This window comes from Saxophila tyrrhenica, assembly GCF_035928015.1.
Source record: "Saxophila tyrrhenica strain CCFEE 5935 chromosome Unknown scaffold_8, whole genome shotgun sequence".
Lineage (NCBI taxonomy): Eukaryota > Fungi > Ascomycota > Dothideomycetes > Mycosphaerellales > Extremaceae > Saxophila > Saxophila tyrrhenica.
The window spans coordinates 88960-112046 of record NW_027041740.1 but is presented as its reverse complement, the minus strand read 5'-3'; the positions used below and the strand labels follow the sequence as shown (position 1 = coordinate 112046).

Sequence of the window (23087 nt, the reverse complement as noted above, 5' to 3'; positions counted from 1 at the left end):
AGGCGGCAGGACGGGTTGAAGACAGGCTATGTTCTGCGCCTAAAGTTGGGTGTACGACGACAACTGAGACGTGAGGTAGGTGTTCATGCGGGGATGCTGCTGAAGGGCTCCGCGGAACCATGTTATCTGCAGCAGTGCAGAATGTGGACTCATTAGTGACATTAGAACCGGCCAAAGGCCACCGTAGACAGACAGTCTTCTAGAACGTCCGCGGTATACCAACTACGACATCCTCTCCAACTGCGATTCTCGACGGCGCTCATGCATAAAACCATCATTCAGGGTATCTACCATACTCGCCTCTACAGCAACAAAGTCCATGCCGTTCCATGCCATGCCATGCCACATGCCACATGCCACATGCCATCCACTCCATATTGCTCCGTTCCGAACGATTTCCACGCGAATGCCATGCATGTCATGCTATGCCCCTCCTCTCCTTCCTCCGTCTCTGCCCCTCGGCCCGCTAAGCCGCAGGATCTCGACAAGCCTTCTCCATGCCATGCCCCGATGCCATTCTCAACTAACACCGTCACCAGAGCTCGGCTTGATTTCGACTCGGACGCACTTCGAGCACGACCTAGCCTCTTCGTCTCACGCGCCATTCGTCTGGGCCTGCTGGCTACCCACGCCCGCCCCCGCGACCGCCGACGCCCCAGAGAACTGCTGCTGCTGCTGCTGGTCCGCGGCGATCTTGTCCGCCTGCTCCAGCGCCGCCTTAATCACCTGCTGCTCCTCGGGCGTGAGCGCTGTGGTGAGGGAATTGTAGAGCTGCGGTTGCTGTTGGCTCATAGCTGCGTCACACCTACGTTAGCAAAACACTCTTAAAAAGGAGCGGCATTCGTAAGGATAGAAGGGGGGAAATGCAAGAACTCACCCTCCAAAGTCCCCTTAAACAACCCATACACCTCCATCGAATCCAGCGGCGTCTCCAGCAGACTCTCCTCCTCCATCTCGTCGCCCTCCTCATCATCGCCGACTGCCGCGTTGAACTTCTCCGCCTGCTGGGACAGGAAATCCAGGTACGCCGTGCTCTCGTCCTTGATGTCGGCCGTTTCTTCACCCTCCCCCTCGCCGCCATCCCACTCCTCGCCCTCCCATTCCTCTTCATCCTCGTCGTCGTCGAAGCCGCCGCTGCCGGTCACGAAGTCGTCTTCCCGCTGCGCCTCCTCCCGAGCTTTGAGCGCTGCTGGTAACGTCTGGAATAGCCGCACGATGCCCTGAAGCAATCTCGGCCACCCTTGCTGCACACTCTGCGGCACCTCGTCCGCTCTGAGCGTCAACAATGCGATGATGGCTCCAATGCTCAGCTTCTTGTCATGCACCCTAGTGAAGGAATCGATACTCGAGAACCACAGACTGAAGAACTTATTCGTCCAGCCGTTCGCCTCCAGCACGCCGATCGCCAGGCGTGGATTGTAGTAGACGGCGTTGATCACCATCTCCATCAGGTGGATCCGGTACGTCTTGACCTTCAACTCGTCGTTCACCAGCACAGTCATGGCCAGCGAGATGAACTCGGGAATGTACATGTCGATCCCCGTGCGCAGATTCAGCATCAAGATCTCCGCTAGCTTGCAGCCGCAGATGCGGTCCACGCCGCCGACCTTCTCGTCCTTGAAGATGGTGCGGACCATATCCACCACCGCTTCAAGGTACGCAGGCGTCTCCATGAGCGTCTTCCAGCCGTAGTTGACAAAATTCTCCAGCGCGGGGAGCATGTCTTCCAAGTACAGCTCGGCGCCAGACTTGAAGGTCTGATGAAGAAGTTCGAACGCTTGCCACATAGTCGGCGTGATGACTTTGGCCGCAAAGGTGCAGCTGTCGATGATTTCGAAGATCTCGTTGTACAGGTCGTAGAGCTTGTGCTCGAGAGTGATGGTGATGACGGGCATAAGAATCGTTTCGAGGTGTGCGAGAACGTCGGGCGTGCTTTCAAGTGTAAGGATGAGGGTGCCGATGGTTTGGAGCACACCAAGCGCGGTGATGCTCTTGTCGTCCAGGAAGTCGCCGTACCCTTCATCGCCCTCCTTCGAGCTATTTCGTTCGATCAGCTCGCGCACGATGCGGACGTAGGTATCTCGAAGTTGCTCGCTAAGTGCGACGGCGAAGGGGGTGAGCTCGGTTGCGAAGACTTCAACAAAATCCTCCATGACGTTCGCCAGGGCATCCACATCCACCTCGTTGGCGAGCTTGAGGAGTTGCTGCATGATCTGAGGGATGTTCTGCTGCATCATAATTCGGATAGGATCGTGCCGTATCAGCGGTTGCAATGCCAACGCAGCCTCCACCCGCACAGGGAGATCCGGATCCGCCATGGACTCCAGGATATTCCGATAGACAATGGTGAGGTTGTTCTGATCCTTGAAATCCAGCGCCTCAAATTTCTCCAGCGTGTCGCAAGCCCGAGCTCTCAAGAATCCATGCGGACTCCTGAATTCTGGAAAGACGTGCCGCACGAAGAAGTATTCCACCTGATCAGCGATCGGACTCTTCTTCCCCAGGATGACGTTCGCCAATGTCCCTATCATCCGCAACGCACCCTCCTTCTCCCGTGGATTCTTCTGCCCCTCTGGCGCGGTCTCGTACTTGCTGACAATCCCGTTGATAAAGTTCAGAATCTCGAACGTCTGTTTCCGCCGGTTCTTCGTCAGTGTGACCAAAAAGTTCGTCGCAGAGACATCCGGCGCGGACACCTCCTCGTAGAAATTCAGCTTCCGATGCAGATACTCCGCCGGCTCGTCCTCGAACTGCGCAATGTCCTCATCAGTCTGACATAGCACTGGGAACACCAGATGCTCAATCAGAATCGACATGTGCTGCTTCAGGTGATCCCACATCATCTTCGGCTTCACGCACTCGTCCAGGAAGGCCAGAGTGAACGACAGACAGGGCTTACTCAGCCATATCCGCTTGTGAATCCACGCCTCCACCTGCGTCAGGTAGCCCTTCAATATCTCCGGCGCAAAGTTGTTGATGAACGTCTTGGCGACTTCGGTGTAGTCTTCCCCATTGCCCTTCTGCAGGCTCGCCGGGTTGCCGTACCGCACGAATAGCCGGTTGAGGTTGACGTATGCCCACTTCTTGCACTTCCACCAGTGGTTCAGCTCCCTCTCGTCCGTGTCCTCCATCATCGAGTTCTCTGGCGGCTCTTTCGCGACCACTCGTAAAAAGAGCGTGCACCAATCCACCATCGCCTGGTGACTCCGCAACTGCTTCGGCAGCTCGAAATAGATCGCATGCTTGTACGCCTTCAACACCGTCCTCAGCATCTCCCCCGCCTCCAAGCTCGTCTCATTCACCAAGCTGTTCCCAATATTCAGCAGCTGCGGGAAGGTCGTCTCCACGATCCTATCAAAGTCCCCTCTGTTCTCCCCCAACTTGAACCTGTACGTCCGACATATCGCCAGCATGCACTGCAGCCCCGCGAACACCGAGGGCACATCCTGCGCGTTGAGGAGCTTGATGGTGATGTCCACGAAATCGGGCCACTGCTTGGGGAAGTCGGAGTGCAGGATCTTTTGGAGGGCGACGATGAGTTGGGCTCGGACGGGGGGTTGGGCGGTAGCGATGACGGGGACGATGCGAGGGCGGACGGCGGCTTTCTCGTCGTCGGAGATGGTGGAGGACTGGGTGTCGTCGGGTTTGGACCAGCCGCGGCTGACTCGGTTCTTGAAGTAGACGACCGCTGGGTGATGATGTGATGTTAGAGCTTGCTTAGGTGAAGTAGAGGTGGGTGTTCGTACCTGACAGCTTCACCGCAGCAATTTCGTCGCTGTTGAGTACATCGAGCAGTGCGTTCAGGAAGCCAGGACTCTCCTCCGCCTATGTATCGCACATTAGTCGTGTCCATGTCTCAAGTCAGATATGAGTGGACGTACAGCCTTCAACTCTGCCTCTCCAGCGGATCGCGTGGCTTGATCGGCCTGCAGCGTGGCCTTGATCCTCTCGGAGAGCCCGGAGGCCATCGTTGCGCGTTGTTGTCTTCGATCCTTTGCAGTGAGCGTCTGTGATAAGTACCTAGGAAACTTTTCGTTTGACACGTGCGGCGGCGACGGTGAATGTGGAGCAAAGCTAGCAGTGGCAGAGGCCGGAGCCAGGTACCAGCGAATAAAGTGGTGCGCGAGGCTTTTGCTGTGATGACTAAGGCTGATGGCTCATCACCACAGGGGGTGGTGGGATCAGGGGAGGGGCATGCGCCGGTGTTGTTGAAATCACAAAAGTGCAAGGGGAATCGCGAGACGTTTGATGTGGAGGAGGTTTATGTTTCAGCACGTGGAGGAGGCAGGGATTAGAAGACTGCAAGGGAACTGCCTCCCAGCTTGCTCGTAGGGCTGAGTGCAGCCTGAATGTGGAGGTGAATGTGTGTATTCAATGAAGATACAGCAGTGAATGCTCAGACTGTAGACATCCTCGTTGCTCGCCATCAGACGTCACGCGTCCTTCTGTGCTTCCTCCACGCCACCTCCTGCCCCCGCCTGCCCCTACATATACAAACTCGCCGTCGCACAAATATCCCTCTTAATCATCTCCTGACAAACCTGCATCTTCCCAAACAACCCGGGGTCCCCAATAATCCGCGCCGCATTCTTCACCTCCCTACACGTCTCGTCCAACCTACTGATCACCCGCACAATCGACCCCTCCAGCACATCCGTCAGGTCCGTGATCCGGCTGAAAGGCATGCCGCGAGCCCACTCGTACACCACTTCCACCAGCCCGAAGCGCGGACGGCTGACGAAGTCGTTCGAGTCGTCCGAGGAGAGGATGACTTGGTGCAGAGTCTGGTACTGGTTGACTTTCTCGGAGATCTTGACGATGGTGGCGATGCCGCGTTCGAGGGACGAGGTGATGTTGGGCGTGGAGTCGGTTTTCTCCTGGAAGACGAAGCAGGAGAGGAGGGCGACGATTTCTTCCGGTTCGTAGTCGGCGAGGACGTTCTCGAGGACGAGTTCGGTGAGGACGAGTTCGTCGGCGGAGTGGATCTCGCAGGCGACTTTGCCTTTGAGCTCGACGCGGGAGTGTTCGTCGATGAAGCCCAGGTCTTTGAGGACGGAGATGCGTTGTTGGTAGTCGGGCAGGAGTTGGAGGTTCTGGTCCGACATGAGTTGCTTGATGGAGTCGATCTTGTCTTTGATGAGCCATTGGTCGTGCTCCATGGCGAAGTGCTTGGGGAAGTCGGGGCAGTGAATGCACTCGCAGGACTGTGCAATATTGGCAGCAGTGGCCCTCTCATCGAGAAGGGTGCGCAGGGACATCTCTTTGAGATACTTGTGCCAGTCCAGCTCATACCACGAAGAAGACGTCCACGACGAGCAGGTCGCCAGCAGCAGACTCTTGGCCTGCGCTTCTGCTGTAGGATCCTTTCGGAGGATACCCTCAAGGTCGATCTGCATGTGAGTCTTTGTCAAGGCCTCAATGTCAGATAGAGGGATCATCAGCTGGCGTAGCCGCATTTCGGCCTCGGTCTGTGGCAGTGGGACGAACCGCCGCCGGAAGCGCTGGAGGTATGGTAGGAAGTCGGGGTCTGTCCGCTTCCTTGGATTCTTCCACAGCACTTCGAGCACTTGCACAGTCGAGCCACTCTTGCTGACGCCGTCACGCAGCAGCACGCCAGCCGTCCGGACATCATTCTTGCCACGGAACACAATCAAACGCTTCGCCTGGAACATGCGCCGTCCGACTGGGAAAGAGAGCATCGCAAGGTGCAGCTCTTCAGTCAGCCGCTGGAAGTCGACGCTCGCTTGATGACACCGCTCAATATCCTTGTCGCAGGTGTTGCAGCTCTCTCGCTTGACTTTCGCCAAATCAGCTTCAGACAGCTTGATCTGCTTCTCATGCTCGGGCTGCAGTGCTTGAGTAGCATTCTCCGAGAATGACCGCTTGATCATCTCCTCGATCTTCAGTGCCTCCACTCGAAGCAGGTTCAGGATCATGTTGTACGTCAGACGGAACTGCGAGCGAAGCTTCGTCGGATCACCCAGCATCATCTGCCGCAGTCGAGCAGCAGGTGGAGCCTCTTCCGCGCCAGGCGTAACCAGCAGAACTGTACCAACGGAATCAAGACCTCTTCGCCCAGCACGTCCGGACATCTGAGTATACTCGCCAGGCAGGAGATCTCGAAAAGCCTTGTTGTCGTACTTGCGGTAGCCGGAGAAGACGACCGTCCTCGTCGGCAAGTTCAGACCCATGGCGAACGTCTCAGTGGCAAAGAGCACCTTCACCAGAGTCTTTGCGAACAGAATTTCTACACATTCTTTGACGATCGGCAGCAGGCCACCGTGATGAACCGCGATACCTCGACTGAGCAGCTCACGGATCCGTCGAATTTGAGGCAAAGTCTTGTCGTCCGGCTTGAGACGAGCGAGCGACTTCTCCAAGATCATGTGGATGGCGCTCTTCTCAGTGGCTGTGCAGAAGTCCAGGTTCGATAGAGCATCAGCGTTCTCCTCGCAACGCTTCTTGGAGAAGACGAAGATGCAGCACGGTAGTAGCTCCTCTTTCCGCAGGTGCTGCACCAAGTGAACCCAGATGTTGCGGTCTTGGGCGGCCGTCGTTCTGCCGCCGCCTCTGCCCGTACGAGCAATGTTGCCTTGCCCGCGATTCGGTGGCCCACCTCTTCCTCTCTGCTGAGGACCTCCTCGCTGATTACTCCCACCACGCTGCTGCCCACCTCTGCCATTCTGGCCCCGCCCACCCCGACCACCACGACCGGCAGCAACTGCAGCATCCTCCTTCTCCTTTGCCTTCTGCTCAGCAGCAATGACCTTGTCGCGACCTGACATAGCGTCATTAGCATCCTTCCACCCTTTCTCAATGAAATGCTTGTTCGAGTCCACAATCTTGAACATCTTCTTGTCTGCCCATATGTAGTGCTCCAGCGGAACAGGACGCTTTGGCGTCGAGATGACATATATATCCTTCTTCTTCGTGCGGCCGACCCAGGATGCGAACTCGTACGTGTTCGGTACAGTCGCAGACAGGCAGATGAGGGTGACGTGCTCCGGCAGCATGATGATGACCTCCTCCCACACCACACCACGCTCGAGGTCGTTTACGTAGTGTACTTCGTCGAAGATGACGAACTCAACGTCTCGGATCAAATCAGCTCCACGGTACAGCATGCTTCGTAGAATCTCCGTAGTCATGATGAGGCAGCTCGCTTCAGGTCGTATCTGAACATCGCCAGTGAGAATGCCAACGTCGTCGAAGGTCTGCCGAAAGTCTCTGAACTTCTGATTACTGAGCGCTTTGATGGGCGAGGTGTAGATAGCTTTGGTCATATGCTTCGCAGCGAGCGAGATGGCATACTCCGCAACGACGGTCTTGCCGGCAGAAGTGTGAGCAGCCACAAAGACAGAGTCGCCGTTTTCAAGATGATACACTGCTTCTTTCTGGAACGTATCAAGCTCGAAAGGCCAGGTGCGTGCCATTTCTGGCACCAGCTCGTGGAAGTTGGTAATGTCCCGATTGACATCGACCATGTGCGCCCACTCTCGTCCGCCGTGCTTGTTACGTGCGACAGCTAGGGGTCCATGAGGTGCCAACGCAGGGAACTCGATCGGTAATAGGGAGTCGACTTCTTCTTCACCAGCAAACTCGTCCTCTTCAGGCGTGCTTTCACCTGCATCATCCAAGGGGACACCGTTGGTGGCGGCTTCAGACTGAGCAGTCTGCTCTTCAAGGACGTTCTCCACTTCCTCAGCCGCTTCAGCATCCTGGCTAGCTTTCTCCGGCACTCTCAGTCCCCTGCTGAACCCAGGTGGGACCTCAAGTAGACCTCCTTCTGCAGCAAAGTCGATCACCCGGTTCAGCTTGTTGGCCTTCCCAGCCTGATCGGCACCATTCTGCTGAAGCAGCTCATCCTCATAGGCTGCCGTAGCCTGAACAGCATCCAACCCTCCAGGCGCGAATGGGTAGAAGCCAGCAGCGCCACGCACAAAATCCGCTCGATTGGCCGGCTTCCGCAGGATCGAAGTAGAGTTCTTCGCAGTAGCACTGTTCGCAGGCACAGTGACTTCGCGGTAGCCCACCACCCTACCTTCCAGACCTTCTCGGGTGAAGCGGATGACCGTCCTTGTCTGCGTTGGCGCAAGCTTGAAGAGCTCGCTGTAGTTGACGGGCGTCTCCCATCTTTGCTGTAACCGGTCAAGCCATCCTGGGCTGTATGTGATTGCTGGCGTCAAGAATTCCCGTTCAAGGTTGGCTTTGATGGTTTCTGGCGATATCCGGGCTCGTTTGCGTGGTTTTGCCTCATCTAGGATGTCATCGATATCGCGGTCCTGATTGTCGAAGGCTAGTGTCAGCCTTTCAAAGGCGTCCAGACCATCAGCCATACTTGCGGCCAAGGTTCTGGCAGCTGCGAGTACGGTGTTCTGGGTGGTGAGGTCAAGAGAAGAGTCTCAAGGTTAAGCATATCTAAGTCTCATGCATGGGTGCCTGAAGCCTGCTAGTCTAGACTACCCCAACATCACTCCTTGCGTCCTTTGAAACTGCCTGTGAATCGAAAGATATATGTAAGCCCAGAATGTCTTCACCCTCTCACACATCGGCTCGACAGCCAGAATGTCTGGTACCAAGATCTCACGACTGCCATCAATCGACTGGCCAACACTTCCCTTCAAACCCTCCGCTAGCATAGAGCCTCTCTCAGCAGCAGCAGCACAACAAGTCTTCAGCACGTACGAACTCATTGAAGCCATACTTCCGTACTTGCATACCTGGGATCTTCAGAGAGCAAGACTTGTCTGCAAAACTTGGCTTGCGGTGTCCAACAGATCCAAGTACCTCCACAACATATGGCATACTCATGACCGCCCACTCCTCCTACTGGGAAACCGCCACAGCGGGAAGAAATCTTTAGCACAATATGTACGTAACAAGGTCTTGGGAGCGATACGTCCGTTTACCAACATTGTGGCAGTATGGACGCCTTCTTCACAAATCCTACCACATGTCCATGGCAGTGGACGGCGTGACATAGGAGCTTGTGCTCAACGCTACTGGGGATTTACCACGGGGGGCGTTCGACCGACGTCCGCTTATTGGCACTTTTATACTTGTTTTCAGTCTGGCCTCACGAGAGTCTTTTGAGGACTTGCCGTACTATATCGAAGATCTCGACAATGACCCAGCGTTCCCCAAGCGACGTGTCATGACGCTCGTCGGGACGAAAGCAGACTTGCAGAGTCAGCGAGCTGTGTCTTGGGAAGAAGGTCAGGCATTTGCGAAGCATCTGAAGTGTCGATACGTGGAAACGTCCACATCAAACGCTGAGAGCATTGAAGACCTGTTCGCTGGATGTGTCCGGATGCACATAGCGACGAGGCCGTCGACCATGGCGAAGTCGACGCTTCCGCATTGCTCGCACGTCGAAGGACCCAGGCCCATAGGAGCTCCTCGCCGTTCGGACGACTTCCAGGGAGTGCCGCCTTAAGAAAGCGAACGGTCATCATCAGGAACGGCATCACGGACGGCATCAGGGACGGCATCAGGGACGGCATCAGGGACGGCATCAGGGACGGCATCAGAGACGGCATCAGGGACGGCATCAAGAAATGCCCGGCAACGCTTGTCGGGAAGAGTGTTGGCCCAGTGGCTCAAAGGGAGCTTGTAGGTGGACGTGTGGACCACGAGAGAGCTTGCGTGACCCGTCTCCAGAGGGCTGGAACACCGGAATTCGTAGACCGTCTATTGATATGAGCGCGTTTGTCCTTCCCCTCAAGACGACTGTCCTTGACCTCGGACGACCAACGTAACCACCAGCGAATGCAGCACCCGAGAACGCCACGCTAATCCAAACATCCATTCCCACAGCCCTTCCTCGTCACTGCTCCTTCACCACCCGCATCACAAGCACATACGCAAACAGCACCCCAAGAGCAATGTACATCGCATTCCTCCTAACAAACCCCTGCCCCTCAGCGCCCCCATCCACCACAGCACCCAGTCCCGCCGCCGCACTACCTCCCACTCTCTTCCTCAACCCCTCCATCTCCGGCGCACAGCTCGTCTGCACCAAACTCTTGCCCGTTTGCGGATCAATCTTCTGCTCCTCCATCCACTTCCAATTCTCTTCGTCCAGCTCCGGCCACTGCTCCTTGAATTTCTTTCCGCCGTCTCCGCCTTTGATCGCGCCGAAGCCACGCCTGTTACTCCCAGCTGCCTGCTGACCCGGAAGTCGTCGATCTGTGCTCCCGCCGCCTGTGCTGTTCCACCACCTTGTTCGTGCTGCTAACGCTTTCCTCTCACCCTCTGATGCCGACACAGAGCCGGTCGTCATCTCTTCTGAGGTCATGAAGGACTGTACGCCCAGCAGGATCGTGCTGACCTCCCACGCTGGGTTGAAGGATTTAGGGTGAAAGTCGGAGATACTGAGGCAGAGACGCTCGGAGGGGCGGAAGCGGCCAGAGGGTGTGTGCATGCGGATCGCAGGCGGGGCGAAAGGGTAGTCATGGGGAAAGACCTGTAGTTCGTACTGTTAGCGGCGTCCTTGAAGTAGCTTGGGGAAGAGAAGTCACATACCAGCGTACCCCAGTACTGCCCTCCCTCGTAAGCGGTCTGAGGAGGGCCGGTGAGAACGTAGTGCCACTCTAAGATGTTGGCTTCGGACGGGTGGGCAGAGATGTACGGCGGTGGATTGGCGGAGATCGTGGCGTATTCGCGGTTCAGCCGTTTGTAGGCAGCCTTGCTGGCCATGATGCGGTTGCACGAGGTGGAAGGGTGGGTGAGTTATCGACCGAGAGCGCTGAGTATTGGTTCGTCGACTGGAGGACCGCACAGGTATGGGCAATAACGTGTGTCGGAGAAAGAGTAAGAATATCTCCAAGGCAGACTTGACGTTTGTTGGAGACTTTCACATGCTAACGTGTCATCGAAGTCGGCTGCTTGCAGGCTTGGCGAGTCATTGTGGTCACTTAGGACAAAGAACACGAAAAGCGATGTTAAGGACACAATTTTCTGTCAGTCTGATGTTACAGGATGAATGCTCGCTGCTTCGGCCGCCTTGATACTGCCACCCACTCGCAATCCATCCAATCTTCGCTGCAACGCTCCGCCTCCCACAGCAGCCGAAGTCCGCATGCCTCCTCGAGAACGCAAGAAGTCAATTATGTATACTGCTGAACGGTCCGACTCGACAACGATGAATCAACCCTGCTTTCCTCCCATCTTCGAGTTCTCCCTCAAGCATTACCGTTCTGATAGCCTCACCTTAGCTATACGCGATGAAGCTCGATGATCGGGAAGTGGTAGTCGGGTGATCTTGATGCGGTTCAGTCTGAGCCCTTAGAGAGCATGACAAAGGAGCTGAGAAGGAGCAAGAAAGGGTGGTATTCACCAATAGCGCGGGGGCGCTGGCTCATAGGGCGCACGCTCGTACCCGCGATCCCTCCTAGGCGGGCTTGGTGGACGACCGTACGGCTCCCTGCCGTGGCCGTTCATGTACGGGTCTGCCTCCGGGTAGCCGCGCGGTGGTGGTGGGCCTCCGTAGCGATCGTCGGGGTAGCGCGAACGTGGCGGCGGTGGGTAGTCGTCCATCGGTGGTCGACCGCGTGGCGGGCCGAAGCGTTCTTCGCGTGGGTCGTCGTAGTAGCCGCGCGGTGGTGGAGTGCGGCGGCGGTAGTCGTCGCGACGCGGGCTGTAGCCACGAGGCGGACCACGACGATCGTAGAAGTCGTCGACCGGAGGTGGGCCGTAGCCGCGACCGCGGTAGCCTGGAGAACGCGACCTGTAGCGCTCACGCGGACGCGGGATCTCGGTTTGCGGCTGGACAGAATTAGCACAAAATGTATGCGATCGCGCTTTGTTGAGACTTACGTCGGAAATGCAGCGAACGGTGGCGTCCTTGAAGGTGTGGTTGTCGAGCTTCTCCACAGCGGTGGCAAGGTCTGCACCAGTCTCGTATTCGACGAAGCTGCGCAAGTTAGTTTGAAGGTAGGAACTCGTTTACATTTGGCTTACCCTTTGCCTAGGCCGCTGGTGTCACGCTCGCGGGCGACTTCACTGTAGACCACGTCCAGGCCAGACTGGCGGGCGAAGTCCTTCAGGTCCTGTAGGAAGGTGTAAGTCCAGATGTCCAATCATGAAGAGAGAAAGAATGCATGTGGAGCAGTAGCCAGTCACTGTGGGATAGGGACAGAGTAATGGCCACCACCCCAGCTTGGGTAAGGTCATGTTCTTGGAGGCGACTGAGCCAGAGTACAGGAAGCACTCAAGGATTGTACAGGCAGCCATGTTGACAGACATGAAGGGAGCGACCAGGGTGGAGAGGGGATGCTAACCTGCCAGCTGGTTTCGTATGGGAGGCCGGTTATCGTCATGCGATGTACGGTGCGGCGCGGGCGCGGAGCCTGGCGGGGGGCGAAGCCATGGTCATCACGTGGCCGGTTGCTGCCGCGAGCGAACTGAACAACCAGACGTTCGCCCATGAAGTCGGATCCGTCTGGAATCCATCGATAGATGTCAGTATGTGAGAGCATAGCATAGAGTTTGAATGGTGGCAAGGCGCAAGAGCGATGCGCTGGTGCCCGTAGACAAGGCCTTCAGGACATGGGTTGACTTACGGAATGCTGGCGATGGTGTTAGCAGACTGACAGCAAAGCTCATGCACAGGAAGGGAAGACTAACCTGGAACGACATCGCGCGCATCCATCTCATCCTTGTACTCGATGAAGCCAAAGCCGTTCATAAGCTTGATCTCGGTAATCTCCCCAGTGCCATGGGTGTTGAAGTGGTTCTCAACATCGGCCTTGGTAGCTAGAATCACAGGGTCCAGTCAGCCATGCTACGCCAGATGCGATGAAGTCCTGCGTCAAGCTGTGCCAGCTCCAGCTCCACGTTCCGGACATGAGAGCATAACAGCCAGTCCTCCAAAAGTGAAGCGAGTCCACGTAGACCTCCGGGGTTCACAAGCCAGGGACTAACCAGTGCGCGGGAGATTCCCGAGGTACAGGCGCGTGTTAGAAACGCTCTTCTCTGGGCCTGACGCCATTTTCACGGAGTGAGGGTTTTGGGAAGCCTGCGGGCGCGGGCGTGGTGCGACACAGCAGCAGTGCGGCCTGGTCCTGATGAGCCAGACCTCCTTCAGAAGATGTCTGCGTGCAGCAGTGAGGCGATGTTGATGGGGCTACCGCGATGCGATTGGTCGTCTCGCGGAGGTTGATGAGTGAGGTTGCTGTGTTGTCGCTTCGAGTCGCGCTGTGAAAAGTTGGACAAAGGCCGCCAAGGTCGCGCTAGTGAGGCGGCCAATCACAGGCCACCTCCATTCAATACATCCGCTTCGCTTTGAAGACAGGGTGAGAGATCACCTACTCTTCCTGCATCAACATCTCCAAGAGGGTAGCACACATTGCGATGCATCACACCGGGCCAATTGAAGATCTCGCGTCGAAGTGAACATGTACAAGCTGTGCACACCACCTCTAGAAATGCCCCAGGAACCAACCTTTGAAGGACAGCGACCTCCGGAACGGTTTCTGAAATCGATATCTATGACACTGGTGTCTTAGGAGGTACGTCGCCAAAGGACGGCTTGCAGAAAAAAGCATCTGCTCTCAGCGCGCTGGAGCCGGCGGCGGGAGCCATCCAGAGTCCATAAGTCGCAAGCCACTCCCAAGCGGACAGGACCAGCGAGCCTCCAAAACCAGCGACGTCTTGTCATACCTCTTCTCATCGAGCCAGATGCGCACCATCGTGATATACGAGACAAGCTCGTTCGGAGATTCCAAACATCAATCAGGCTTCAGCAGCAACGCAGCCTATCTTGAACGGACGGGCAGGTCGTCACTAATTCGCTGAACTTGAATAAAACCTCATAACAATGTCGTCGTCTGCGGGCTCACGTTCGGCGTCCGTAAGCGTTTGATATAGAGAACGGCACTCACGCACCAAGTGGAAGTCAGGCACCTCGAGCAAGTTGCGAACGCGTTGCTTTAAGAATAGGATTTGACATTTGAGTATAGCTCTACGCGCATTAGTTCGGTTGTCCACACGTCTATAGTCCACGGTAGGGCTGTCTGTAAAAGTACCCTGCAGCCTCCACTACAAATCACCCTGTTCAGCAGCGTTATCCGTCGACGGGGATCCAAAGGTTTCTATTTTCGAAGAACATATGTACTTTGTACCGATCGCAGCAAATGTCCCATTGAAATCGTCAAGTGAGCGGATGCCGATTGCGAAGGGCCTGCCAATGAGCTCTGAAAATTGTTCCAGCAGAGAGCAAGAAGTGCTTGTGCTTTCGCTCCCCCCCGGCGGTGTTTCTGGCTGTTGGTACGCTTCCAGGTTGTTTCCAGACCCAGAAGGACCAAGCCTAATCACATCCGGTTGAGCGGGCCAGGGCTGGTCGCCAGTCTCTTCGAAAGACAGTAAACGGCGCACGGCAACCAGGATGGATCGATTGTTCGGATGCGCCCGAGGCGGAGCTGGATAGCGACAATGGTGCTGTTGTCGGCAAGTCAAGGAGGGCTGCAGTTTAGGAATCTCGCTACGTAGATTGAGATTGAGAGGGAGGCATAGGAAAATACCATGTATTGAGAGTTTTCAAGCCACTGTCGATTCAGATGACTACGTAGAAAAGCAGGGAGACCAGGCTTAAAGGCCGTTCTCCGCGACAGCGTCTTGATGAGCAACAAGTGCCACCACTTGGAAATGTCTGTCCTCTAGCCACCACCTCGAGACTGCCTCGCGGTGCGAAACGATCACAGACGACGACCACGGCGACCACCCTTCCTCCTCGTCGAGTCGGACGGTGTTGGGGTAACGTCCTCGATGCGGCCGATCTTCATGCCGGAACGGGCAAGAGCGCGGAGCGCAGACTGTGCGCCTGGGCCTGGGGTCTTGGTGCCGTTGCCTGTGTCTCATCAGTCATTGCTCTCCTCCACTCCTGTCAGAGGTGGGAGCCTACCGCCAGTAGCCCGAATCTTCACGTGCAGAGCCGTAATGCCCAACTCCTTGCATCGTGCCGCGACATCCTGCGCCGCCAACATGGCTGCGTATGGCGAGGACTCGTCACGGTCGGCCTTGACCTTCATGCCACCCGTAACGCGAGAGATGGTTTCGCGGCCACTGGAATCACCCAGGTTAGCCTGTGAACCATTTCTTGCCATTTATTTGTGCTCATGGCACTCTTTTGATTGTGTTCAGACGTACGAGAGATCGGTGACGTGGACGAAGGTGTCGTTGAAGGAAGCAAAGATGCGGGCGACGCCGAAGACGAGTTCGCCTGTAATAGCAAGTGCAGTCAGTATATGAATTCGTTTGGAGTGTGGCAGCAACCGACCTTCCCGCACCTGAGGACCGAGGGAGATGTTCTCTTGCGCTGCGCGCTCGACCTTCTTCTTGGGTGCCATGTTTGTGGTAGTTTGTGTGTTGGTGCGACGCGGTTGAAGAGGTGAGGTGATCTGGATTCAAATTCGTGGTGGGCTGTCGAACTTTTGCTTCGGCTTGTGCCGGACTTGGCGCGCTAAGCTTAATATGACTGCGAACTTCTTCTGCTCCCTCTTCCTCTTCTTCACCACCTCACAACCCTTCCACTCACAACCATTGAAGGACCGAGGACCTTTCTGTAACAGAAGGAACGGTTGCCAGAAAGCTTTAGGCTACTGCTACGCTCCCAAGCCGCCTTCATCATCCTCCATTGGATGCGCGTTCGCATCTTCCGGCAAGATGGGCGAAGCCGTGGTGGGCATTATCGGCATGGGTGACATGGGCAAGATGTACGCCCGGAGGATCAGTGACGCAGGATGGAGGTAGGTCCGCATGCACGATGCTGTGGACCTCGCATACAGCATGGTACGTTCATTCTCTTCCTTCTACTTCCTCCCCTGCAATGATGACTTGAGTGCATTTGGCTCGAGTATGGCCGATCTGGCACCAGCAGCTACCGTTATGGCGCTGCTGACCAGGCGGCCGTCACTGATGTAAAATCTCAGCTACCTTATTATTATTTGTCTGACATGCTTCTGCCTTCTCACCTTTACTATTGGCAACGAGTCCTAGGCTTTGGCTAACATCCCTCACAGGTCCTCGTGTATGTCTTGTACTGATTAGTATGTCAGAGTACATGCCTGCGATGTCCCAGACAAGTATGAACAGTTGAAAGCAGAGTTCTCCGGTCGAGTATGTGCCACCCATTAGATAGCCATTGTAAACAGCTCGCTGAGACCGTCTTTCATCATCAGCCCAATATCACAATATTCCCCAACGGCCATCTCGTATCACGCAGCTCTGACTGGATTATGTACTCCGTCGAAGCCAAGAACATGGATGCCGTGGTATCTGCTTACGGCCCTTCTACCAAACAAGGTGCCATTGTAGGCGGCCAGACCTCAACCAAAGCCCCCGAAATCGCCGCCTTCGAGGCTCACCTGCCAGCTGATGTCGAGATCGTGTCCTGCCATTCCCTCCACGGTCCTGGCGTAAACCCCAAAGGCCAGCCCTTGGTCATCATCCAGCACCGCGCCAGCGACGCCTCCGTCACGCTGGTCCGAAAGATCTTATCCTGCTTCGAGCCCAACTTCGTACCCTTGTCCGCAGAGAAGCACGACCGCATTACAGCAGACACACAAGCAGTCACCCACGCCGCCTTTCTCAGCATGGGCACAGCCTGGCAGGCCAACAACCAGTTCCCGTGGCAAGTCCCTCGCTACGTCGGCGGAATCGAGAACGTGAAGATTAACCTGATGCTCCGCATCTACAGCAACAAATGGCACGTCTACGCCGGCCTGGCGATCTTGAATCCGAGCGCAAAGCAGCAGATCCGGCAGTACGCGACGAGTGTGACGGAACTGGTCAAGCTGATGACTGGTGGACATCGGAAGGCTTTCACGGAGCGGATCTATGCCGCGCGGAAAGCGGTGTTTGGCGATCCGGGGAGTAAGAAGGAGGGGAGGGAGGAGTTGCTGCTGCAGGATGAGCTTCTGGATCGGTTTAGCTTGGGTGAAAAGAGTGCGGAGCGGGTGAAGAATAGCCAGCTGAGTTTGCTGGCGATGGTGGATTGTTGGTGGAAGTTGGGGATTGTGCCGTATGATCATATGATCTGTTCGACGCCGGTGAGACTCGCGCATAACAGGATGCCGATGTGATGACTGCTGACGCTATCCAGTTGTTCCGCCTTTGGCTCGGCATAACAGAGTACCTCTACCGCAACCCTGAGCTCTTGTAAGTACAGCCAGCCTTCTCCGAGAAACCAATATACACCATATGTCCTTCCGGCGCCTCGACTCCTCTCTCCTTGTTCACGCCTCCGAGAATACTGGCTGACCCCTCCCCCAGAGACGAGTGCATAGAAACCGCTCTCTCCGACCGCACCTTCGTCCAAGACGACCTCGAATTCTGCTTCGCCGCTCGCGTACGTAGTCCCCCCTCCCCTTCCTCCCTTACCCGCTTCTGCTCACATGTGAACGAACACAGGACTGGAGCGCCCGCGTTTCCCTCGGCCACATGGACGGCTACCGCGAGAAGTTCGAGACGATCCAGACGTACTTTGCGCCGCGGTTCGAGGAGGCGACCAAGGTGGGGAATGAGATGATTCGGACGATTGAGGAGAACTTGAGCAGTCGGAAGAAGAGTGGGGGTGGATGATGGCGGGTAAAGGGGAGGGGGAAGTTTATGGGCAGCGTAGGCGCTTCTTGGTGTAGGGTGGGATGGTGTCTCAATAATCTTGGAGTGTGGAAGGGTTTTGTAAAGCTCTTTACAGCGCTAATACTACTTATGGCATTGGCGAGGTGCAATCATGCTAATATAGCCACCCGCTTCACAATGACTCCACCTCGAATGCCGTCGCTCGACAAAGAGCAGCATGGCCGCGCGGATGACGAACAACGTTCATAGCCGCGCCTGGCGCTCTCCTCAAAATGCATCTTGAATGCCAGGCGGCGTTGTCTTTCTCGCCTCGACCGTCTTCCAGCATGCCTCCACAGTACACATAACACGCCATTGATTTGCAACCATCATCTATTGCTTCAGCGGCCGAGCGTCACGCTCACCCGGCGGCGAGTTACACAGCCCTTGCAACGTGATCTTCACCCATTCAAGGCCTCCAGCTCCGCCCACGCCCGATATTCTGCTCTTGCCCGCGTGTGTATCTCCCAGGCCCACCGCCGCGGCCATAGCCACCACCATACCCGTACCGTCCATCTTGATAGTTGCCATCGCGTCGATCGCTGCTGCGGTAGTAAGAATCCCCCCCGCTGCGCTGGTTCTGGCTCCTTGGTCCGGTGGGGAAGGCATCTCTCGGCGCACGGGTGTCTCGACTGCGACGCTCTTCGCGCAGGCGGTTCTCACGTAGGCGGTCTTCGGTTTCGCGGGGCTCGCCGACTTCGTCGACCTCCATGATCTCGTCGTCGACTAGGACTTGAGGTTCTAGCTCGACGGGGGGTGGTGCTGGCCGGCTACCGCTTGTGTTGTGTCCGCCTGTCCTCCAGAAGACGTAGAGGGGTCTGCCGTCGGCCTGTGACAATGTATTAGCGAGGTCAAGCTAGAGTATTGAATGTTCTTTGCGTACCTTCTTCCCATTGAACGTCTCAATCACCTTCTCAGCTCCCGCGCGCTCGACGAACATCATCTCCGCAATCACGGTCGGGTTGGACGCCAGGATTCTGCAGCTGGTCATGTCCCCGCCCACGTTCTGCATCACGCTCTCAATGTCTGCTGCCGTTGTGCCTGGCGCGAAGTTCTGCGCGACCACGCCGTAGGGTCCGGAGGCCGCTCCCTTGAAGCTGATACCTGTTCCTCCATTCGTCACCACTTCGGGGGCGGGTGCGTTGCTCTTAGTATCGCTCACGGCTCCGGAGAAGGACTGGGTGTAGGAAGGGCGAGGGCGTGCGGGGGCAGGCTCGTTGTACGGTGGTCGGGTGAGGTGAAGTGGACCTGGCCGGGCGGTCTGGCGGGGTGTGGCGGTGCGCGTGAGGGAGGAGGGGCGCTTCTGAGTGTTAGCTGAAGGTTTTACACATTAAGATGTCGCTTCGGCATACCTTTTGAACTCCCACTCGGCTGGCGATGCTGCCTCCCAGACCTGATCTCGGCGCGACTGGCGGGGCGCTCGATCGACGGTTCTTGCTGAAGATCTCTGTCGCGAGTTGCTCAGCTTTGCGCTTGTTGCGACCTGTAAGAGAAGTTAGACGGAGGCTTCAATCTGGGTAGGACTTGAACAACGCGCCTTCCTGGATGATGGCGTCGAAGGACACGGGCTGTTGCTGAGTGCTCGCCATCGTCGACTGAGGTGTTTGCGATCACGACTCAGCTCTTGCAAGCGCGACGTTGCGACAGGGAACAGGTGGTATGTTTGGTTGGTGAAGACCGAACTTGAGCTTGGTGAAAGGCATATGCGACGGAAGTACCCGCCACTAACGAACTGCATACGGACGACTTCCGTTGTTTCTCTAACATCTCTCCTCGCCCCATGAGCATACTGGTCTCACATCACTACGACGATTCCGTGCTGACCACTCACATATGCCATACTCCGGAGCACAAACGGCTCCATACTATCAGCCGTGGCTTCGACTGCCTTGACGACATGAACACCTTCGTGCCTCCCTGCGTCTGAGCGAGGAAGAGGTTCCCTGCCAACCATGAAGCCATTGTTGGCCAAACGCTCAGCTGTCCCTTCTCGTCAAGGGCAAGATGCATGCGGCAAAGGTAGGTGCTGTCGTTCTGTTTACTTTCACATCTTGACGCGGGACCTCCAACGTCATTCGAATGCAGTAGACTCGGATATTGACACGACCTACCCGAAACACCCACGATGTCTCCGAGCGATGGCGATGACCATCCTAATCCACTGACTCGCATGGTCTCACCATCGCCAGCGCGCGACTCACTACGCAGTAACCTCGATGTCGCCGAAGGGACGTCCACACTCAAGAAGAAGCGCTCATGGATGGCCGGCCTGCGAGATGCGGTCTCCAAGAGTGCACTCCACGCAAAGGCTGCTGTAGATTCGTTTCGTGGTGATCAGCAGAAAGCGGAATCGTAGCGTCCCCGTCTGTCTTCCGTTGAGTCTGTAATGCTCACAGAAACCACAGGACAGCTGAGCCTGATCACGTCGCGGCAGATGCAGCATTTACCGGATTATGCCACCAACCAGAGCCAAAGGAGAGGCTCTCACACGAAAGCGAGGCCAGCAAGGCCGACAGCGTCTCTTCCGTCACATCACTACGTCCGCAACACGGGCGCCAGCGTTCCCTTGCTTCGAGGATTGGCACAGCATCTCTCCGTCAGCATCTTCGCAACCACTCGCATGCTCATAGCAAACGAAGCAGCGTATACAGCATTGTCGCAAACGACGAGCATGACTGCAGTCCGGCTGGCCCTGAGCTCTTTGCTACAACTTCCTCGCCGCCAGCAGGGAAGCCGGGCGCATATAAAAGGCACGAAAGTGTTGCCAAAGGTGTCATCGGGAGCATACGAGGTATACGACGCAAAGGTACGTCGGATTCGTTGGCGCCACCGCTGCCCGACCTGGACACCCCAGGAGTGAGCCAGGCGCGGCGTGTGCCTCTGCCGTCTTCACCAATACCTATCCCAGCTCTTGCGCCGGCTCTAGATCTTGACCTCGGACCATCTGGCTTCTCAGTGTCACCTCCACGATCTTTCACCAATACTCGCTCGGCCAAGGGATCAACGTCAGTCTTGCCCTCTGGAAAGGGTACGTTTGGTCCCACAATCGAGGACGGAAGCATCCAGTCAAGGCGCAGAGGGCCGCTCGGCACTGGAGGACAAGTCCGGCCCCGCGATCTCCTTCAGATTGACACTGGAAGTTTCAACTTTGAGCTGCCACCTGGGCCACCAACGCCAATGCCCGGGACTAACTTGCCTCTCGAAATCGATGGTGCCAACGGCGAGATGTCGCAGATGTTCGAGAGAAGTGTGACCCCGCCGAGCGCGAAAGAGAGGAAGTGGCTGCGTACCATGCGGTCTCTTGATGCTATGGCAGAGGCGTATGCAGCTGCGCCGAAGGACACTGAGGCCACTTCGGCCAACAGCCAGTCTGGTGGTCCCAGCAATGATTTGGCGAGCCGGACGCCCAAGTTCAGCTCTGGTACTGCAACTGATAGCTGCTCACCAACGCAGCCACAACCTAAAAACGTCCAGCTGTGCTCCACTTCATCACTGGAAGCCATGGCCGAAGCCTCCACCATCGCGCATCGCAACGACGAGCTTGAGCTTCAGCGTACTGTGGAAGCTGGCAGAGAGCTCCCGAATAGCACTCCTGCTTCACCACAACGCCGCAATGCTACATCGGCCGAGACAGTACATACTTTGCCTTCGGACATGGAGTCGCTTAGTCGACAAAGGGCATATGAATCGCCACCGCGGTCGCATGTCCCTGGCACTGGTGAGGTAGACTGCATGCCAGTCGAGGATCCCTTCAAGGACGATAAAGCTGTTGGCAGCGGACCACCTTCGCCCGATCGCAGTGTCACGTTGCCATTTCGTCCGAAGGCCTCTCAAGTCTCACACGACGCGTCAGCCACTCAAGTAACCAGAAATGCTCGCACATCGACTACTGAGGAACCAGAAGCGAACAAGTACGTCTTCACACAGACTGTACCGACCAGTCCCGCAACCTCTCTCGCCCTGCAGATGGAGCTCCAACGCAACTACGACATGGCTACACGTTATGAATATGCCGAGCAAAGTAAAAACGTCCCACTCGAGCGCGAGTCTTTCGAGGATGAAGATCCCTTCGAGAATCGTGCCTCTGATGATGACACTTGCATGGGAGCCCAGGAGCTTCTCACTTACGGCATCATCCTACCCAACTACAGCTTTGATAGCCTGAGCGGCGGGGAGGGCATGTCGCCTCATGGCGGTCCCTTAGCCTCCAACCTCCCCGCCATTGGCCGCCATGATGAGAACTCGAGCCCGCCAAGCAGCCGCTCCTGCAACAGATACACTGCCGGAGCTAGCGATGCTCAGTACAGATTCAGCGTCAACAACTGGCTGCGCGAGCCTCCGACAACGCATGCGCCAGACGACGAGCAAGCAACGCCCAGACGCAGAGGCGCCATCTGGAGCAGTGAGTCGGTTTCGTCGAATGAAGAGCGGAAGACGCCCGAGATCAGTCCGTCTACCACGAATCCTGACCGGACGCCTTCGATGGGCAACAGGCTGGAGTTCGATCTCAAGCGCTCCAACCGCAACATGCGCTACAACGCTTTGCATCAGGGGTCGACGGCTGAGAGTGTGGGTGCACGTTGTCTGTCTGGCCGCTCGCAGCACCGCTTCCTCATCGGCTGCTCCGAGGACGCAGACGAGAACGACCTTCAGCTCTCTGACTTCAACACTGCGTACGATGTTTCCACAGAGGCCTTGCCTGGCGAAGCTGGCAAAGCCACCGAAGCCCGCATGAACAATCGAGACAGCGTGACGGAGTCGATGATGAACGCCGCTCACGATTACGGCCAGCTCCGCCGGCGGCTCGAGGAGGTCGAAGACGTCTTCGCAGATCCCGCTGGCGTTTCTGAGGATCCCTTTCGCTCGCCGGAGATGACAGAACTGGGCGGGGTGGACCCCCATGACCGGTGGGTTGCAGAGGCTTCCGCCCTAGTGCGAGAAGTCGAGGGTGCTGGAGCGGAGTCTCAACTTCGAGACGCGACGGATCGCTGCTTTGGAAGGGCGAGTCCGGCTGTTACCAGGCTGTTGGAGCAGACCAAGCTTCGTTTCGCCGCGCCGGAGTCAGCAGAATCAGAGACGACAGAGCAGTTGGAGTCGCCTGTCGTTCGTATCCTGTCCCCAACGGAGGCGCCACCGACAAGCTTTCCTTCGGAGACCAAACGCACGCGCATGGTTTCCGACGACACGCTTGATGCCAGCTTGGAGCTGTACTCTCGCAGAAGCAATGTGCATCAGAGTCACGATAGCTCGGCTGCTGAGGAGGTCGAGCTTGAAGACTGAGTATGAGATTGGAGGGGCGGGAGGTGTGTATCATCAGCGAAACACGGCATAGGCGGTATTGCTTCGAACTGGTAGGATTGGACGCTGGTTGGTAATGGAAGGAAACATTCGTGTTGGATGGGAATGGGAGAGCAGGGTTGGGAGAGACTGTGCTATCCTTACGTTGCATAGAGTATTTGGTACATTGT

At 56.5% G+C, this 23087-nt stretch overlaps 8 protein-coding genes across 8 annotated transcripts; 2 read left to right on the top strand and 6 right to left on the bottom strand.

Annotated features, from left to right (window-relative positions):
- Positions 1 to 594: 594 nt before the first annotated feature.
- Positions 595 to 3968, bottom strand: NMD5 (Nonsense-mediated mRNA decay protein 5; the record flags this gene model as incomplete). The annotated part of the gene is made up of 4 exons (XM_064802590.1): positions 595 to 794; positions 878 to 3688; positions 3747 to 3825; positions 3882 to 3968. The coding sequence occupies 4 exons, from the start codon at positions 3966 to 3968 to the stop codon at positions 595 to 597; spliced, it is 3177 nt and encodes a 1058-aa protein (XP_064658715.1).
- Positions 3969 to 4433: 465 nt separating this feature from the next.
- On the bottom strand, positions 4434 to 8336 carry SKI2 (Antiviral helicase ski2; the record flags this gene model as incomplete). Its single annotated transcript, XM_064802589.1, has 2 exons — positions 4434 to 4484; positions 4542 to 8336. The coding sequence occupies 2 exons, from the start codon at positions 8334 to 8336 to the stop codon at positions 4434 to 4436; spliced, it is 3846 nt and encodes a 1281-aa protein (XP_064658714.1).
- Positions 8337 to 9826: 1490 nt separating this feature from the next.
- UBC6 (Ubiquitin-conjugating enzyme E2 6) lies at positions 9827 to 10698 on the bottom strand (the record flags this gene model as incomplete). The annotated part of the gene is made up of 2 exons (XM_064802588.1): positions 9827 to 10465; positions 10525 to 10698. The coding sequence occupies 2 exons, from the start codon at positions 10696 to 10698 to the stop codon at positions 9827 to 9829; spliced, it is 813 nt and encodes a 270-aa protein (XP_064658713.1).
- Positions 10699 to 11334: 636 nt separating this feature from the next.
- LTR77_005341 (uncharacterized protein) lies at positions 11335 to 12991 on the bottom strand (the record flags this gene model as incomplete). The annotated part of the gene is made up of 7 exons (XM_064802587.1): positions 11335 to 11766; positions 11818 to 11914; positions 11962 to 12050; positions 12282 to 12442; positions 12564 to 12569; positions 12628 to 12756; positions 12925 to 12991. 7 exons carry the CDS (start codon positions 12989 to 12991, stop codon positions 11335 to 11337), a joined length of 981 nt encoding a protein of 326 aa, XP_064658712.1.
- A 1705-nt stretch (positions 12992 to 14696) lies between these two features.
- RPS14B (ribosomal 40S subunit protein S14B) lies at positions 14697 to 15347 on the bottom strand (the record flags this gene model as incomplete). The annotated part of the gene is made up of 4 exons (XM_064802586.1): positions 14697 to 14848; positions 14903 to 15063; positions 15148 to 15220; positions 15278 to 15347. 4 exons carry the CDS (start codon positions 15345 to 15347, stop codon positions 14697 to 14699), a joined length of 456 nt encoding a protein of 151 aa, XP_064658711.1.
- Positions 15348 to 15663: 316 nt separating this feature from the next.
- Positions 15664 to 17580, top strand: TYR1 (prephenate dehydrogenase (NADP(+)); the record flags this gene model as incomplete). The annotated part of the gene is made up of 6 exons (XM_064802585.1): positions 15664 to 15746; positions 16056 to 16116; positions 16179 to 17048; positions 17069 to 17157; positions 17272 to 17347; positions 17410 to 17580. 6 exons carry the CDS (start codon positions 15664 to 15666, stop codon positions 17578 to 17580), a joined length of 1350 nt encoding a protein of 449 aa, XP_064658710.1.
- A 448-nt stretch (positions 17581 to 18028) lies between these two features.
- Positions 18029 to 19208, bottom strand: LTR77_005338 (uncharacterized protein; the record flags this gene model as incomplete). Its single annotated transcript, XM_064802584.1, has 4 exons — positions 18029 to 18448; positions 18503 to 18922; positions 18972 to 19102; positions 19157 to 19208. 4 exons carry the CDS (start codon positions 19206 to 19208, stop codon positions 18029 to 18031), a joined length of 1023 nt encoding a protein of 340 aa, XP_064658709.1.
- Positions 19209 to 19744: 536 nt separating this feature from the next.
- Positions 19745 to 22899, top strand: LTR77_005337 (uncharacterized protein; the record flags this gene model as incomplete). The annotated part of the gene is made up of 2 exons (XM_064802583.1): positions 19745 to 19971; positions 20025 to 22899. The coding sequence occupies 2 exons, from the start codon at positions 19745 to 19747 to the stop codon at positions 22897 to 22899; spliced, it is 3102 nt and encodes a 1033-aa protein (XP_064658708.1).
- Between the last annotated feature and the right edge of the window lie 188 nt (positions 22900 to 23087).